The sequence below is a fragment of the Larus michahellis genome, chromosome 5, assembly GCF_964199755.1.
Source record: "Larus michahellis chromosome 5, bLarMic1.1, whole genome shotgun sequence".
Classification (NCBI taxonomy): Eukaryota; Metazoa; Chordata; class Aves; order Charadriiformes; family Laridae; genus Larus; species Larus michahellis.
Window position 1 is genome coordinate 57,740,265 of NC_133900.1, and position 19,850 is coordinate 57,760,114.

The following is a 19,850-nucleotide window of genomic DNA, read 5'->3' on the forward strand; positions in this document are numbered from 1 at the left end:
CCTTGCCTTAAGGAATCCAGAAAACATGTCATTACAAAGAAATTCTAGTGCAGTAATATATGCAATTACGGACAGTAATTTATATGGCTCTAGAACGACTTGAAAAATATACATTTCTTGTGCTGTGTACTGATTAGATTTCACAATGACTGCCTAGATTCTATTGTAATGATTGCTTTTGAAATGCATATATTGTAATAAAAAAAAAATTAAAAGATTCATATATTCCATAATTAAAATAAAGCTCATAAAAACAGTAGTGATACATCTTAAATTCAAAGCATACTTAAAAATAAGAGACCACTGTACCCTTAATGGAATATACATCTTATTTCTAAAGTGTATAATTTAAAAAATAACTAAGAGGTGATTATTTGGGTTTGGGGTTTTTTTAGGCCATAGGTCTTCTTTCTTTTTTTTGTCCTTGAGTCTTGTGATCACTTACTGCTTTGCAGATCTGAACCTATACTTTTTTGCTTCAGAAGGCTGTATGCATGTGTGCTGGTGTTCCATAATGTGAACATCCCTGAAATTAATATGGTTATTGTGGAATACTTTGGATTTCTGATGGAATTCTAGACAGCTTCTTGCCGGAATAGCCAGAGCATGCTGGCAGGTACAGTGATTAATGGGAAAATCTGCATTCACCGGAGACAAGAAGGGGCCAACAGCCCCTTGTAGGACCATAGCTGACATCCACAGGTTTCCCTGCACGGTGCTGTGTTCAAGCGTCGGATAAAACCAAGGCTTGTTTAAGGCTCCAGACACGTTCTCAGAAATGGAAAACAGGATTCCAGGTTCACTTGGGTAAACAGCCATATCAGAAAAGTTTTAGGTGTAGGGAAGAGTTTGTGAGAGAGTAAGCGGTAGAGAATGTACTTTTTAGAGGTCTGAAGAGGCTTAGCAGCGGTCGCCCTGTTAGGCCTTGAAAAGACTATAAAAACAAATGTGAATAAGTAGAGAAAAATTTAAGTAGAGGCATTTTGGAATGAGGATAGGACTGAGATTAATCCTAGGGTGCGGCCCTGGAATTAAATGGATGTTTCTCCTCATCTTTTAATGAGGATAATGTCATCAGATACAGAAGTATGGAAATGTGTACTATTCTACCCAAGATGAAGCTTAAGCTAAAAATAGGGAGTCCACTTAAGCGAAGGGACTGGAGCATCTCAGAGTTATGAAAGAAATGAAGCATGAAACTGAGGTTCAGTACCATGGGCTTCTCATAAATCCGTGGAACAGGTATCATATGATTAGGCTGTAACAAATGTTTTTATATGTATGGTCTGAGCTACTGCAGTTATTAAGACAATGCAAGACTTGAGAGGTAATTTGAAAGGAAAAAAGTAGAAATGTGCTTACAAAGTTTGTTGATAAAAAAAATGAGAATGCAGAGAAGGAATGTAATTTTTTTTTTTTTTTTAGAAAGAATTGGAAAGCCTTGAGATCTGGAATAGTAGAAATGGGAGGAAATACGAAGTGCATCATCAGGAATCTAGGGAGTAATAAGAAATTATGCGATGGGTTGGGAGTTTGTCTTTGGAAGCTGTAAGAAGCATGAATCACTGTAAACAAGGAATACCTGCCCTTTTCCCCCCCTAGCAAACACGATAAATAAAATGAGGGAAAGAGAGAGTTTCCCTAAACATTTATGAAGATATCAATTTGTCGAGAAGCTTTATCAAGCTATAATTTTGTTCTGCAGTTCGAACTTGTTTGTTAAAGGGAGAGGAAGCAGAGCGGCACTGCTAGAAAAGCAGATGGCCACACTCCTGCACCCACTTTTGTCTAGCGCTGGCTTCATGATGTGGTGTGTGAGAAGAACTGTCTTTTTGAGGTAATTGCTGCAAGTGCCATTGGTCCTCACTAATGGACTAGTCTATTGGTTTTACTAATGAATGCAGTCTGTTTCCAGCAGGGAGGACCATACATTTTTAAGAAATGCTAGAAAATAACTAGGAATGTGAATAAATGAGAATGAAATCTTTTTTCTTTTTTTTTCTAATGGGACTTTTTAGAAAAAGCAATTATCTCTTCTTTTTTGTCTTTCAGCCATGGAAGAGTTAATAGTTGAGCTGCGCCTGTTTCTTGAACTTCTGGACCATGAATATCTAACTTCCACTGTCAGGGAGAAGAAGGCAGTAATAACTAACATTCTCCTGAGGATACAGTCATCAAAAGGTCAGTGTCAGGGGTGGGTTTTCTCGCTTGCAGAATGCACAGAATAAGTCTGTGCTCAGTGAAATAGCTTTAAGGGCTGAAGACAAGCACTAAATTGAAGCAAGACAGAAAGACAGGGTGAAGCCAAAGTGTAACTTTCCTGAATGCTTTTGTTCATGTTCAGCAGTAAAACATAGCAAAAGGCATACTGGAAGTATCTTGGGTGCACATGGGTGAATCCAGCTACAAAATTACGTGCTAGATAGAATGTTTTTGCGTCTCCTGATACAGTGGTTACTTCATTTTATTTGCAGCAGCGATGCTATTTATGAGTTTTGATGGAAAAGTAATGCTGTGTGAGGGAGTGCTGGCCACAGCACCACTTTATAGCTGCGTGGGTGCTGCGTGCTGCTTCTCTGGTAAATGACCCAGATCCATCAGAAAGCTTGATACTGAGTTGGTGCACGGCTGATACAGGAGAGCCAGGCCAGAGCTAGGAGGTGGCTGTCAGCATGTTTGGTTTGCATTCTGCAATTAGAGTGATATTCACTTACCCCTTTTCTTCCTATCTAAAACCATTTTGATTGCACAATCACTTTTGTCTCTGTCAAGGTTATGGAACTGAATGCAATATAAATGATTCACTGTGTACAGCAACCTTTCCACAGACCTTATGCGAAGAATATTCCTCACTATTTTTTCTAACAGTACTGTCATATTTCCTTACAGCGTCTTTCTGTATGAAGTGGCCTCTGTTTCTCTTACATTTGACAGAAATACTGTCAGTGTAAACCCACAGTGTTTAGATTTTTCAAGAATACTAGAGTGTGTTGAAGAAAAATTCCACATTGTGAGCAGTTGCATTTCTCATGATTTATTTCTTCTCCAGTGCTAAAAAAATACAATCTTGTTTGATGCAGTATTTCCCCCCTTCACTAAAGACATCGTTTCTGCCACAAGATTCAAGTTCAAGGAGACAAACTTGAAAATAACTGTTGTCCTCCTTTCCGTTTTGACATTCTTAAAGACTCATCACTATTTTTTCTTTACTACTGAGAGAAGGGGGCAGGCACATACTGTGGAAGGAGGCTTCATGCTCCAAAAGCCGATTCCCCAAACCCAAACCCCCCAAACCCAAAAACTGTAGGTGAGAACCTGCAATTTGATATGTTTAGAAACAGCTATATGTTACAGAAGTTCAAAATAAGCTCAACAATGCTGATCTGACACTGCATTTTCTTCTTGTAATCTTTTCAACTTTATTTATTAAGAAAAACATTTGACTTCCTCAAAAAGTCAGACACCATTCTGTTGCCAATTTTGGAAACACAGGGAAGGGTTATCATATCCTTTCCTTCTGGATTGTGGATGGTGTTTCAGGACACAAAAGTTACAGCTCTACTAGTAAATTAAACAGTGCTGGGTATGTTTCTGGACCCTGGAACTCATTTCTTTATGCTGTTAAATTATGGAGTGGTCCTGGGCATGGGTTTGGCTTGAGCTGACTCATCTCCTCCATCAGTTCCTAGGCGTGACTTGGGAGTTAGCACGGGCAAAGATCTGTTCCCAACAGATACCTCAAAATCATCACCCTCCACCCTGGTTTTGAGGGGTGAGAGGTTTTAACCATATGGATATGGATTTCTCTGTACCAGAGCACCTTCCCAGGCATGTTTAATTTATGACTTTAGATGCGGACAAGGATAAAAAGACCCAAGGACCATAGCTTTCTGCCTTTCAGATCTACTGTTTAGGTTTTAAAGCCTATTTCAGGATCTATAACAAGATCCATTACATCCTATTACAGGGTCCATCCATTAACAAGATCCATATATTAAGTGATGGAGCTTGGTTCAGTGCAGTTGTTACTGAAATGTTATACCCACGCCTAGTGCCTACGTTCGAGGAGATAAAAGTTAGACATTTCAAAGAAAAGTCATAAAAGTGATGAAAGAATCCAGAAATACGCCTTCAAATTATCCAAAATGAAGTATCATAATTAACCTTGATGTAGGAGAGGAATGACTGAGAATGAGCTCTTAGACTTACACAGCAAAAAGCAGTGTGCAATGGTGGAACGTTTGTTTCAAAGTGGAAATAAAGCACATATTTGAGCACTGAAGCTATGAACTAATGTGGGGACTTTGTAAAGTCTGCATGCCATTGCTGGCGTTTTATCAAGATAGAATATTTTGCTAAAAGATATGCTCTAGTTCAAACAAGTATTAATTCAAGGAAAACCCATAGTTCAGTTAAGCAAGAGGCCACAGGACCGTGCTTTAGATGTCTACAAACTCCACTTTATGGAATTGCAGTTTAAATAAGAGTTTAAGCCAACATAGCCTCTAAAAAAAGCATCCTGTTTCCCTCCCCAGGCTACTCATTCTTGCTCATCATGTATTGCATCTTCCTCTCTGCTAGCACAAGCATTATTTGTTGGGGTTTTTTTTTTTCTGGTTTAGTCCTAACCAGTGTTACTTCCCTGTTCTGGTTCAACCTGAGGCCACACACATGCTTACGCTGGCACAAAGGGCGAGGTTGGTGCAGGGACAGGAACAAGGCAGGGAAGGAGAGGAGCTGCCTCCTTGGGAGCTCTGCCATCCTCTGCTGGCTTCAAATGTGTGCGAAACTACCCAGGGAGTCATGTACTTTACTGGAGCTGACCCTGCTGCTTTTTTTATCAGTTATAACATTCAGTACTCCCATCCCTTTGAAACTATTCATCTCTTCATTAAAATTAAAAGCAGTAAAAGATGCATAAAGCCACCGTACTCTGTAACTAAGCTGAACTGTCATTCAGAGTCTGTTTTTCAAAACGTTGTTTTACTCCACCCACATCACCCCACGAGAGCTCTTGGGTCGCTGGCAGAGCTCTTGGGTCGCTGGCACAGTTTAAGAGGCCTGAGGACTATGCTGAGTTCAAACTCTTTATATGCATTTGCAAAAATCAACTGTGTGAATCCAACAGGATATTTCGATTGCTGGAACAAACCGTTTAAGTTCAATGGGGAACAGTAATGAAGGATGTGTGGAATTGGGAACTGGCTGAGTTCTTTATAACATCTGGAAATGGACAATTATGTTTTTCTTTGTAAAGGTGTGGAAATTATTATAATGGGCTTGTTGGCTTTTAGCAAAACCCTTTAAACTCAGTAAGTTCTTACTTGGGGAATTCGTTAGAAATCTTTTGCCTTGTTTTGTTACATCTCCCAAATGCACACTGTTTTCTTCATTTAATATCTATCAAGCAGAGAGAACTGGGCCAGGCAGATGTATTCTTCAGGTCATAGCTGCCGGCCTTGACCTGCCCCACATCCAAACCCGTGGTTACTCTGAATAGCTGGCAAAACTATAAATCTTATTTTTCTTCCTGAGCCTTGGCATGCCCAATAGATTGTAGGTTTGAACAAAACACTTGGCATTTCCTTCTGAAACTCAGACTTTCTTCTGAAAAACAAAGACACAAACAGTTTATTTTGGAGTGAGAACTGTTGGTGGATTTAGTCATTTAATATGACTGTCAACATTGCTTGTTTTCTTTAAAGGGACCTGATGCTGTAAACTTATAATGCTGATTTGCCATGTAATTTGGCAGAAGAAACTAAATGTTAGAGTAGGTTCTTGCTTAAACACTCGTAGTTTAAAACTGAGGAAAAACTAGTTTTACAAAGTCAATAGAATTCACTCAGAATACTTTTCTTTTTTGCAGTAAAAAAGCCTTCGTATTTGACTTTTGGTTGTTATGGAAAGCACGGGAGACTTGAATACAGATAGCAGTCATAATATGGATTCATCCTACAAGAAGAGGAACAAGTGAAAGTTATACTAAAAAAAAATAAAATTGGAACGTTTCCCAAGACTAATCCCCCTCTTGATTTGTAGGAAGAAAGAAGAATCTGTGGCCCTTAGAGTCAGTTTATTTTATCAGTGTTGTTTTTCAATCCATGACTTCACACCCAGTGGGACTGGGTTATTATGACAAGAAACATTTCATCATTGATTACATTTTTGAGAATTATATGATCTTGACCAAAAGACATCCATTTGACTATGTAAATATATATTTTAAAAACTAAACTAAACACTAGAAGCTAAATTCAGTTTAGGAGTAAGCAGGGTACAATCCATTGACTGAATTTTTGCCAGAACATTGAGGAGATGCATCCTAATCTCCCTTTTGATATTTAGAAAAATAAACGATATCATGTTCCTATGTAGTGAGTTCAACTGGGATTTAAATTATTGTGCCATAAACTCAGAACGAGTGCTCACTCCTCTTTTTCTCTGGGAGGGAGATGCAATAGTGATACAAAGGATCCTCAAAGCAGCTTTTACACTCGGCTCCTTTTCCCTTTTCAAATTCACCTGGAAAATTATGGGATTATTTAAGAAAAAAAAAAAGAGGAAGGTGGAAATGGTGGGAAAACATGCTCAGTGTGCAGTTCTGTTAATGGTGAGGTGGTTTGAGCAAAGTCCCCCCAGCAGCAGCGTGCTTCAGGTTGGGGTGTCCTAGCATCCTGCCTCTCCCAGGGCTTGTGTAGACTCGCACCACGGTTCCCTGATCGGAGGTGGTGGGGGCAGCAGGGAGCCCAAAGAACATGGGTTCTGTGCTGTGTGGGTGCTGTGGGCTTGGCTGAATAGCTGTCACCACTGCTGCAGGGGAGGGAGAGAGGCAGGGTCTCTTCTTCTGCCTTCTTCCCCACTCTTCTGGCATGAAAGGAGGGTTTGGACTCATTTCTGCATGATGGCCTTGCCCATCCAAAGTGTGCCATGGGAACGACTGTTGCTCGTCTCCACTGGTAAAATGCAGCCAGCCACATACTGCTCATAGGCTCACCATGTTTTATTCACTTTATGGTGCCAATGGGACATACACAAGTGGGGTATCTTGCCCCCCTAAATGGTTTTATCTGTATGGTAGATGGCTGGCAATGTGTTTGGATTTTAGCTGTTTAAGTCTTTCAGTTCCAGATGGATAGGCAGTTCAGAATGACTTCCTGTAAATTTTTTCAGTGTCTGGTATTTGTTGATCCAAATAGCATATATGTTATTATCATATAGAGTAAGTCTGTGTTTGTTCTGCTTGATTTAATTCCTGAATTCCCAGCATTCTTCCAGTCCTGCCTTGGTAACTGCACTTGGGAGGTAGGTCGTGAGCAGCACTGTGTGCCAGATTTCAATGTGTGACAGTCAGATGTGGTGTCCAAGTGTGGAAAAAATGTCCTGTTTGCACCCACCAAAGTGTTAAGTGATGTCTGTTGCTCTTCCACAGGTTTTGAAATAAAAGAACATGTACAGAAGCAAGAAGTTGCCAACAGTTTGCCGGCGCCTCCTCAAATGCCTCTGCCAGAAATACCTCAGCAGTGGCTGGTGAGTGTTAATTTTTTTTTATATATTTATATATGAGAGAATATATTTGTGATAAGCACTAACAGAAATGTTTACAAGGGGAAGGAGCCTCCACGTCCAGGGAAATTATTATTCCTCTCAGCTCCGCTCTGATTGAGGGAATTGGATTCAACTTGGAGAAGAGAAGGCAAAAAATTCCCTGTGGTGATACAAGCCCAGGAGCAGGTCACCTGCAAAGGCTGTGGAATCACAGTCTTTGGTGATTTTCAAAATTCAAGTGGCAAAAGTCTGAGCAATTTAACTTCAGAGGTTGACCTGCCTTGTCTTGGAGGTTGGCCTGGCCAAGCTCACAGGTCCCAGTTAGTTTCTTACAGTTTTAAGGATCAGCTTTTCCTGGAGCAAGCCTTATGAGAAGACTCCCTCTTGATATCTGAAAAATGAAAGTACAAAGTTTTAAAATGAAGGAAGACGGCTTCTTTTTTTTTTATAAAGTTTTTAGTGCCATTCTGTGCTCAGTCTCTGGGTAGGAAATTCCCTGCAGAACAAGAAGTGTCTGTTCTCAGAGATGTTTATAGCAAAGATACTGGTTGAGATCTGTAATTCAATTCCTCCAGTTGGGAGCAGCTGTCTTGTTGCAAAATAAACTATAAACAAGTTTTAATTCTCCTCTGTTACTGACTTTACGGTAGATTTGAAGAAAACATTTTCAACATTTTTTTAGAGAAGCAAAAGCAAATCATGATTTAGCCTGCTGAAAGGCAAACATGGTCTTAGTCCAAATACTGATAAATTATCCATCTTTTTATTAATTTTTGAAAAATTTTGTGCATGGTGATAAGGACAACCCGTGGAGACCCGCGTTCATTGGCTGAAGCAGGAAATGTAGATGCAGTTTATGGGGGCAGAACAACTGGGTGACTGATATTCTGCCTCATTTTAGTGTGTTACTCTGTTATCACATTTATGCCCAGTTCTAAGAGATACATAAGCCATTAGCATCTTATGAACGTAAGAACTAATTTACCAGATCAAACTCCTGGCCAGACTTTCGTAATAACCTTTATTTGATGGTGAATAATGCCGTGTACTGCAGAACAAAGTAAAAAAATCCCAACAACCGTATTAAGTAGAATACCTTAATCATAGTCTCTCCCTAAGCACTACCAGCTTTTGGTTTGTGACCTGAGCAAGATTATTGTTTTTTTTAATTTTAATTCTACGTAATGTAATGAGAATCATTACTGGAATCATTATAGGAAGGAAATGTTTATGCTAGAATTACTCCTATCCAGAGCTGGTATATATACTGTAGCAAAATTCAACTAAAAAGGGTGCTATAAAATAATTATGCAAGATTTCGATGGATGCAAAAGTGATCTTATTAATATGCAATGAAACCTGGAGAATCCATTTCATGGTTAACAGTGCCTGAAAATGATTATTTTTCTTTAATTCAAGATGCATATAGCATAAATTACAAGGGAAGGGGTTGATGAGAGGCAGGAAAATTATGGAAAATGCACAAGCCTTTGAAATGCAGACTTCAGGTGCTAGCTTCATAAACTGAAGCCAATTGAGATCCTCGTTCTTTCATATTTATGTAGGTTCAGTTTAATAAATTGGCTCTGAAGATTCAAGTTGTTTTTCTAAAGACAACTGACCTACTTTTCCTTTCTCATACACTAATGTGTAAATTCCCTTAAAGTTGGTACAGCTGCAGCGAGTGAAATGGTGTGAAGTATGAATTAGGTCCAGGAGGTCAGCACTGTTTTTTGCAGTAGTTCAGTTGGGATTTTGGAGTAACAAAAATATTTCTCTGAGATACAGTGGGAATTACCGTGGAAGTTGACACAGTTAGAGCTGGCCAGTCTGGAGTGCGATCTTCCCATGTTGAGCCTGGCAAAGTGGGGTTTGAACATGGCCCTCCCCTCTGACCTGCCTGTAACGCTGTGGACACTTTCATCTTGGTGAAGTCATCAAGCTGAGGTGGTTTTTCCATAGTGGTAGAAGCTGATTTTTGCCAGTTTTTCTGCAACTCTGTTGCTGCCGTCAGGCAGTGTGGTTTTCACCTCCCTTTCTGGTGTCGGTGACGCTTTGAGATCAGCCAGGAAATGTCTCAGGCCTCTCGTTGTCTTGCATTATCCAAATACAGGTTATGAGTGATGCTATTTTAAGATGGTAGCACAGTAATTTGTGAAAAAAATGACAGACTGCTGCTTTCCTGCAAAAGACCAGGTGGAGTCAGAAAGGAAGGAAAAAAAACATCAGCTTCTTGACCTTTGGACACTGGGGCAAGCTCAAACCCCACTCTGACTTCAGAAACTTCTCCTAAAGTCATGTTGAACTAATGGAATTGATCATTAGCTGTTTTCTGGAAACCTTTCTCTATTAGATGCCTCTTTGTTAGCCCCTCATTATTATTAGATATGACCAGAGACTGTCGCATTATCTTTCTTTTTACACCAGGCTGGACATCAGTGACAGTGGCTAAGATCTAATTTTCCCTTCCATTAATGCTCCTCTATGGTGATTTTCAACCTACCCTTAATCAATGGACTCCTAAAACTTCGTAGCTGATGATGGCAGTCCGTACATAATTACGTCGCTCAGTGACACAAGTACTGATCTACCTTTCCTAGCCACTTTTCACAGACCGTGCTTTCCTGGTCAAGTGGAAGAAATTCCCTGGCCCCACCAGAGGCTAGGAAATTCTGCTCCAGGTTGCCCTTCTTCACATGGCAAGTTGGAAGTCATGTTGTATGGCACCTCTTTTTGTCAGCCGTTCAGGACAGAAACTTTTTCCACTTGCTGAATAACATCTAGTGGTGGTCTCAGGCTCCAGTGGAAACACAATGTGCTGCTGGAACACAGGACTTTACTGGAAGTGGGAATCAATAACTTTAAATAAACTATGCACTGTTTTAAAATCTATGGGTTTAGCACATCAGTTATTGAGCATGGTGGAAATTAAAGTTTCATTTACACCACTGTTTCTTTTTATGGCACTCGAGGGATTCTGCATTCAAAAAATGTTTAGTCTGAATTGATGTTTAAGCTTTTACTTATGTAAAGATATGTGGGTGGGAAGGAATTCAATACTCCTTAAAGTAGTGCCAGGAGCCAGAATTATGTGTGGGCAGGTGCTGTGCAAGGTTTCCTTTGTAAATCTGTAAATAGACCTGCATATTTGCTCAGGCCAAATCTTGTATCAGTTGTGTTATTCATCAGCCCATGAACAAAGAGTATAAAATTCATTTTATTTAGAGACATGCTGTTAATAGTTTAAATGAAGTCTCCAGTTATTAAAACACATTAAAGCCCAGAGAGTTTTCCTGGATTCAGTGGGCTTTGTACCGGTCTTAAAATCAAGGTGCAAAGTTGGACCTTGCGTATACTTGAATAAAGCGAATCACTGAGCACACAATCTCTTAGTAATTCTCTTTTTCTGTATACATCCCCTTGCCTACATCTGGTCTAGCAGACTTTCTGTCAGGCTTAGAAAGCACAAATACTCGCTTGCTTTAGCCTGTGCATACAGCTCCTTCAGATGGCCGGCAAAGTAAAAGCTGCAGATGAAGGATGAGAGTTTAAGGACAGCTCAGAGTCCTCCCACAGAACTGAAACGCTGTTTGCCTGGGCGCGTTAATATGTCCTTGCTAGCATGAATGCAGTGCCAGCAGGTAGGGAAGCTTTGCCTGGGTCAGCAGCAGAGGGGGAGATCACCGTATTGGAAATAGAGTGGTGTTGGTTTGTCCCTCTTGAACCTGCCAGGGCTTGTGTCTTTTAGCCTGCTTTCTCCATCTCTACATCAGCAGCTACTTTTATGATATTTCCTCGCACTTGACAGGCAAGAAGCAGTGCTAGATGATGGGTTTGGAGGAATAATGGAGGCAATGCGCTGTGTGTCCCTCGCAGTGCTGCTGGTGGTTTAACACCTGGGATCCCGTCATTGCACTGTCACCAAGTTGCCTTGAAGTACATTTTCCACTGAGGCAATAGAATAAGATCCAGCGTGTCCTGCTGCTCAGATGCGCCCGAGGATTACTGTCATAAATTATCCACAGCATGACAGTGACAGAATACTTCTAGCCTCCAAGCATTTGGTTGTCATATTACATCTGACAGTCGGTGATTTCAGTGCACTGTGCAGTCCAACAAAATCAAATACAAACAGCACACAGCTATTTTGCATGATTTTCACAGTAAAATTGAGTATATGTTTTATTTTGCTTGGAATATTGACAATTCAATAATTATTTAACCGCAACAAGTGTCTAGCAAGGTGCCAGAACCCCTGTAGATATAAATCAAAAGGATAGGTCATCTTCCTCCAACCCTTTCCTGAAACATACACAGTCGCTCTGTAGGAGTGTTTCATATAAATGGGTTTCCTATTGTGGGGAAGCAATTTGACAGCCTCCCTTTTTCTGGCTGCCTGTCAGGTATACTCTCAGATATTTATTAGAAAATGCTCAAAGGAGACAGTGCCCTTGGAGAAGAAAAAAAATCATCCTGAAATCAAAAGGATTTTTAAGGTGAAACATCACCAATTACACTAGTCATTCTTTGAACAACCACCAAAAAAGTGCTAGTCTTAAAGATTCTTCTAAAATGTGCAGTCAGGCTAGTGCCATAACAAAAGCAAGGGGCTCACGTGCCAGGTGGGTACTTATGAATCTTTATTTCATCTTGCTTTTTCTTCTAACATTGAAAAGCAGTTGTTATTCTCTGTTCTTCTTAAAAGATAATCTTAAGGTAGTATTTGGAGTTTTCCTCCTTGCAGAAACTTTTTAAAAGCCACAAAAATAAATCCAACAAAAATTCAGTTGTTTCATTTAGAGCTGGTTGATAGCTTCAGTTTGAACAAATCTCAGCAAGTTCTTCCATAATGAAGGAACAACTAACGAGGCCTTTTTGATTATTCAGTACAGTCACTCTTACTGCAGGCAATTATAAAATATTAACCCTTTCAGAAACTTACCAAGATCTATTTACTAGCACATAGATTTCTTTAACCCACTATTTCAATTTGAAAGGCTGTTCCACCATCCCAGTGTTCATCACCAGCCTTTCTCCTTGGGTTTAAGTCGCTTTTTTCCCCCACCTTGGTACCTGCGCCTCAGATATCCTTTGAAATCACAATCATATTCCTCTTGGGTTTCGTTTCATTACATTGCATATAAGAGGCTCTATCAGTTGCATTTTGAGCTGTAGTTTAATTCTATCGAACTAGTTCCCATGTCAGTATTTCTCCTGTGCGCCTGCTGTAAGTTCACGTTCGAGTCTGATCATGAGTGACCAGAACAGCAGAGTCTTCTGGACGTGATTCAGTTGTGGAATACTTTTGGTCCTCACATGTGATTGCATAAGGATTAAGGACAAAGAAAGGTTTGCAGCCTCTTTTTTGTTGATGATGTCTTGCAGGACACTGTAGTTGCCATTCCCATTTCCCTTGGGGGGGGTTGGTGCCTTATTGTTGATGATATATTTCACATTTGCAAGTGGTATCACAGAAAAGATTTAGTTAAAGTAATTTCCTTCTCAGTTCACTTACAATATACCTTTATAACAGTGCACCATATTTCAAAGTTTTCTTCATGTCTAAGCTGCCAGAATGAGCTGTTCCTGACTACCTTTAACTGGAATTCACATTTAAACTGGATGAGCTCAGGCCGGGTTTAATGTAGGATTGAACTGCTTCATTGTGAAACCGTATGCCCTCTTTTCTGTCTTTACTAGATGCTGGTGATCTGTGATCTCCATAGAAGCAAGCTATTAAATTACTAGTGCCACAGATTTGATAGGATATTTTCCCACCATTTTTCATAACATGCTCACGCTTGTGGCCTCAGGTTTTTGGTTTCTTGTTTCTGTGCTATACCTGCCCATAAAACAACCTCCCTGTGCTGATAGTTAGGGACCAGCCTATTTGCCTTCCTAAACATGCTCATTATTGTGCTGTGCACAAACGCATGGGAAAGGAATTAGGCCAGTAAGTACCAAAGTCTTCTCTTGTGTCCATTTGATGCAGTGCTCAGGCCCTTAGGAGAATATTGTTCTGGTGGAAATGGTGTTGCCTACACTTTTCTAACCATTTTGCCTTGTCTCGTCAACACCGGCATGTCATGTACCTGGATGAGCTTATTAACTCCCGGAATACGAAGGTGATTTTGTCTTTGCTGGGGAATACAGACACTTCTTTGAGCGCAATTACAATAACCACCTCTGACTGAGGGCCCTATGCTGATTAAAATTCAGATTAATCTTTCTCATGTAATATGCATGAAAGTGTTTCCCAGCATTGATTAAAGGCCATTTCTCTTCTTGGTACACCCAGACCCTTTGCTTGATATGAGTCAACTCTATTGTGTTTTGTCTGAGTGGTGCTTGCAACTGGCTGGGTAATAATCTTATATTATAAAATCGGAGTGATATAGAAATATTGTGGGTTTCTTTCTGGCTCATTCTCTTTCACACTTGAATTATTTCCTTAGATCTTCTGTTAGTTCCATGGAGTCTGGCGTTTATTTCCACTCCTGTCTTCCATTGAGTATGCGTGTAACTCCTTCCAGCTATCGGTCCTTTCAGTGGTGCATTCTCTGCTCCAGTCTTTTCAGTTTTATTTAATACCTCAAACGTTAATTAAATACAATGGCAAGAACTGAGACTTAAGCTTATGCCTGGGTTCTGCCACAGGCTGACGTTGCCATCAGAGAGATGGAAGAACCAACTGGATCCTCTGCTCAGTGGATATACTGTATTGGTTTCTTACTGTTTCCATTTGTTCCTCTCCATTGCCATCTTTGCCTTCCTGTTGCTTAGGTAAAGGGGTTATGGGGTTATCTAAGCAGAACTCAGATGGGCTCTATTTTGTGAAATGGCAGCTCGGTTCCTGGTGAGGTTCCTGTGTAAATGCTCTCCAGACAATCTTCAGATCAAACTGTGGAGCCATAGTACACCCTGATTCATTCTTTAAATGCGAGCAAGTCTGTTCAGATCCCTTTCCCATCATCAGGCTCTGCTTTCTGAGGCTGCAATCTGTTTGTAGTCACTATACATACTAAATGCTTTTCCAGAGATACCTTTAATTAGGCATTCACCCCTGAGTCAGCAGACACGCACTTAGGCTGTGTCAGATGTACCTCCACTCCCTGGAGGACAGCGTGTAAAGCATGTACCTTCTTTTGTTCTTAGTCTTAAACCCTAACCAAAAGCTTCGCTTGTGCATATACTCATCCTCCACCTGGTCGTCACTTCTGCTAGTGTTTCCTCCTTGCCCCTGTCTGTTCAGCAGTGCAGAAAGAGCTGGTGGGTTACCAGTTCAGCTCTTTGCAGAATCACCACGGGTTGCCGGGCCTCCCATCATGTCTGACTCTGGCTGTTGATTTCTTGGGCAATTCCTTTTGTTTTTTTTCTTGGTACCACCTGTGTACCAGAGGCCTGTGCTGTAATTGCTTGGGCAGACTCAGTGGTGGTTGGGTGGGACTGTACCAACAGCCTGTCACGCAGCCGTGTTACCCACCTTGTGGTGGGACTGCAGGGATTACTCTGTTCCAAAAAACTGAGTTTGGTGTCTGGCTGGCTGGTTTACTGTCCTTTGTCAGATGTGCTCAGAAGCGGAAAAGAGAAGTTGTTAGACTTCTTTCACATTATTTGGCTCCCGGTTTTGTAGGGTCCATCTGGCAAGCTGAGAAATTAATAACTTTAGGATACAGAGCTGATATCAAATGAAGAATTCTTCCTGGCTTCTGCTTGTCTACACTCAGGCTAGAATTTCACTCCTGCACAGCTCCATATGGTCTTAACATCCCATACAGTCAGCGCTTTTGTCCTGAATAAATCCAAGGTCCATCCGGGTCCTCAGTAGCTGGCATTAAATGGTGATTTCTTTTCAGTGCCTTAGCGATTCTGAATTTATCTAAAGGCTTTCAGACCAAGTGCTTGGCTAGTACTGGGGCCCAGTTTCCAGCCTTTACAGGGGTATGAAGAAGCTTGCTTGAAATGTTCTGTCTGTAATTTTGCCAGCTGTTTTGGTATTTGGTTTGTTGATTTATTTTGCTTTCTGGACGTCCATTTTTTCACATATGGGGAAAGGGATCATAAATGTGTTCCCTCTCCCAGGCTGAGGATGCCGTAGGGTTGTACAGAGGTCAAGTCTAAGCTTGCTCCAACGCAAATGGCATGTGCATGTGTCAAGGTTTCTTCTTGACAGCCCACATTTGCCTGCTGGCTTCTGAATAGCTTTATTATGCATTACCAGTGTGTGACCACTTTTCCAGTCTCATGTTGCTGCTTTTCAGTGTTGAGGGGTTACGTAGCAGCTGGCTCCGCAGACCGGCTGGATCCGAATTGGTGGTTGATCTAATATCACACGTGCGAGCATGGCTCTTGAATTGCTGGCAGCCTTTGCCTGCAGCACGGGTCTACTGACAGTCTCTGCCTCTGTTAAAGTCACTGCTTTCCACTGGAAATCTCCACGTCCTAAATCATTGCATAAAGGGAGGTGTTTCTTTCTATTTCCTACATAGTGTAAGTCTTCATTGGGGTGTAAAGTGATTTTATATCCTCAGGTCCCTATACGATGACATTTATTTTCCTCTGTATTTCATGGTGCTTTCCACACTATATACTTTCATATTGTCAGCAGATATCAGCTAGACTATCCCTAAAAAAATGTACCTACCTCTCTTGGTGCCCTTGGACACAAGGGGGAAATAAAGTATTTTATCTCCTAGGATAACGAAAGCAAGAGTTCATTTGTGGTCTGTGGAACACAGAGGAGCAGGTGGAGGGGAAGACCATAGATGCCATAAAATTAATATTTCCACTAAGACTGTTTCATAGTGTCTAGTACAATCATGAGTTTTACTACCCAGTTAAATATTGCTTATTATTTGAGATACTTGTTTCTTTCTCTCAACAGTCCCTCCTGTAAACTGGAGCTGGGCATCCCGTGCACAATCCATTCTTTAATGTCTTCAGAGATCTCAACCCTGTCCTGTAATTATCACCCCATCCACTCCTTTGTTTCAAATAAAGCATCTCTCTTTTGGTCTCAGACCCAGCACCTGACAAACACCTTTAACAGTATTGTTTCAGTATTACTGGTATTATTCTGGGCAACAATATCTCACTCATCTTTGCCCCTTTTCTTCCAGTGAGATCAAAATAATGTTAATTTTTTTCTAACTCAGTTCTTATTCCTGTGATTGAGCAAGGTTATTTATCTTGAAAGGCAACATTCTCTAGTTTTCTTCCTTGTGGCCTGTCATAAAAAAAAAAAAAGTAGAGATTCGTGCTAATGCCTTCTTTGCAGGTTGCCAGGTCTTTCCTCCTGATACCACTCAAACTACACATATCCTAGGGTTTTTGAGATTTAATCCTTTTATAGAATACGTAAATAGTTTTGTGGGGTTTATGGCCTTGTTATTTTTCACAACTAATGAGAAGTTATTGAATCAAGAATTATTTCAGTTCATAATTCATAACTTCATCAAAATTCTTCCACTAAAGAATTGCCAAGTTGAAAGAATTACACAATGCAGCTAGCAATAATAAAAAAAATTAAAGTGCTGTAAATATTAGTAAGTAATATCAGAATGCTGAGATGTACTTTTTACATTTCTTGTTGCTCGAACACTTATATATTCCATAGCTCCCAAAAGATGCAGCTGTTTATGGTACAGATTTGAACGAGGTATTTTTATTTTGTATTTAATCAGTTGGATTTTCTTTCAATATTAAAGCAGCCTTGCTTTAATCAGAAAGTATTTAATGTTGGATGTTTCTGTTTCTCCTAATGATTTTTTTTTTAAAATGTCTTTTTTATAATTGTTTTCAACTTTGTTATGGCAAGCACTGCAAAATGCATTTCAGAAAGGAGGGCCTGGTTAATTCAGCAATGGATTCCATCTGTGTTGACGTTGGCTGCACAGCCCAGCCCGCCCCAGCTGTATGAAGTAACTGGTGCTCCAGCAGGGTCGAATTCAGACAAGTACCATTTGTGTTTCATTTCCTTTTTTCTTTCTTTCTGAATAACATTTTGTCTAAAAACAAGGATTCCCCCCCACATACCCCCCGATCTTTATTGGAACCTCTTATTTGTTTCTGGATAAAAGATAGCTTTGAAACCTTGGTGCTGTGTCAAGTCAAAATTGGAATGACTCTTGGGATGGCTATTTCCTGGGTGAATTAGGTTTAATAATGATAGGAATTTCATATGTCGTATATACACCTGACGGGGAAAATAGTTTAAGGCTAGACCACGATATTAATGTATCTGTCTTCTGAAAAGGGTGGTATGAATCTATACCGCCCCAGGAACAAACCTTGACCCTGACTCACTTGAGCAAGGCTCTGCCCACCTGGGTGAAGGGAGAAAACACAGACTCTTTGGAGGCAGTTCTCCCTATTGTGTCTCGCAGTTCAGGCCACACAGAGCTGATGTGTGCAGGTGTGTAGGGCAGAATTCATAACGTGCTGTCAATTTTCCAATATTAACAAACGTGTAATATTTTTTCCTGTCCCTTACGCAGCAGCAGCTAACCTTCAAAGACTCATTTATTTTGTGATTATGTGCAGATTTGCAATTTGTTTTTTTTTCAGCAGAATCACAGGGAAATGATGCTAAAAGTCACATTTTTTCATTATTTTGCTTCTTTGACCGATAACTTCTCTAGCAAAACTGGTCTGTGAGGAAAACTCACTTGGTTCACGTTGTAGATAACAGTAATTGCCATCTCTTATCTGTAATTGAGTTTGACATATGAAGTTGACTGTATCATTTGATATAGAAGTAATGTTAGTGTAAATCTCAAGACCAAGAATTTCTGTGTTCAGTCATGAATTGGTTCATTGTTCATGAGGAAGTTTCTGATATTATTCAGTGCACGAAGGGAAGCCAGCACTGGAAGGGCAGGTTTATTCGTTAGCTCCTTGCCTTCCTGTGCATCGGGAATACACAAGCACTGACCTGCAAGGTGGAATAACCTACTCGATATGAATTTAACTGCAGAGCACACTAAGTGTGGGACTTGTCTTGCTGATGTTGTTAAGAATTAGGTGTTTGGCGTAGGTGTATAATTGGTAATGAGATTTGGAGATGTCTCGCTCTGAAATCTGCAAAGGTGAATCCAGCCCTGAAAGTGCCCACAGAATTAATTTCATTATAGCTAATGCCATGTGTTATTAAAGCTCAGTTCCTCCCAGGTAACTTTAGGTCTATAGCAAAAGAGGAGTGTAGTCACTGTGGCTTCACCTATATTACATGGAAGAAGGCTCTAGGCCTCTACTAGACTGTCCGGCCCATTGAATTGCACTCCAGAAGTGTCTGTATCTGACCATGAGCAAAGCCCACCCTGACTAGTTTCTTATCTCTGTTCATTCACCAAGTTTGGACTAGATCAACCCAATGCAGAAAAACACCATTACGTCTCTTTCATTACATGAAAAAGAGAAAGATGTATGGAAAAAATGTTACTGCAGAAATGAGACTCTGCTTACAAGCTGTATTTTTGTAATCATATAATAAACTGCTGGTGTTGGAAAAAGACTTTGGTATTTTCTCTGACATGAAAATATGGAACTAAAAACCTGTGGCAAATATGAATGAGTTCTATAAAATACAGTTGTTTTGGTACTTGTTAAGGAAATAGAACAGTAAAGTCATATGGAAGAAGTCACAGAGTACTAAATTTACTTTGTTACTATATCAACATACCAGGTCAGTTTTAGATTTAAAACAGGTTTATATTTAGAATAGAAGCATTTTAGAATTTGACCTGGTATTTGAAATATTTATTTTATCATATAATAGTTTCTCAATGTTTCTCCAAACTTTTCCTTGGTTGTAGCTCGGTTTTCACTATGTAGAAAGAGCATTTTAAAAATTAATGTCTATATTAAGAATTGATATACCATTGAAAAACAAAATACATCATGAAAATATGATCTAAATTATCTGTCCTTTATCTCTGCCAGCTCAGCTATTTAGCTTTTCTAAACTGCGCAACCAAACTGTTGTTTGCCGCTGTAATACAAATTATTTTAGATGTAAAATACTGATAAATAAGCTTTAACATTGTAAAATGGTCTATGCACAGAAGTCTCTTTCCTACATAGGCCCTATAAGTTTCCAGTTCTTAAATAGAGAACTGTGTCTTTTCAGTATTTTTACCACTTAATGCTGTTGTAGAAACGACTTCTTCTAATGTACTTATCTTGAATTTGACATCCTTAACAATGGCAAGTAAGATGGTACTGTGTTTGTATCCCCAAAGGACTCAGCTGGAATACATGCAAAAATTTCTGCTACCTTATCATGAGTCATGGATGTTCACTTT

At 40.0% G+C, this 19,850-nt stretch overlaps 1 protein-coding gene across 3 annotated transcripts in view; it reads left to right on the plus strand.

The window, feature by feature from the left end:
* AFAP1 (actin filament associated protein 1) overlaps positions 1–19,850 on the plus strand; it is a 117,401-nt gene that overhangs the window by 52,442 nt on the left and 45,109 nt on the right. For all 3 annotated transcript variants that reach the window (XM_074587499.1, XM_074587498.1, XM_074587500.1), the window contains exons 2-3: positions 2,053–2,181; positions 7,433–7,530. In XM_074587499.1, coding sequence (XP_074443600.1) covers positions 2,055–2,181; positions 7,433–7,530 — 225 coding nt within the window. In that variant the 5' untranslated portion in view covers positions 2,053–2,054. The remainder of the gene's footprint in view (positions 1–2,052; positions 2,182–7,432; positions 7,531–19,850) is intronic.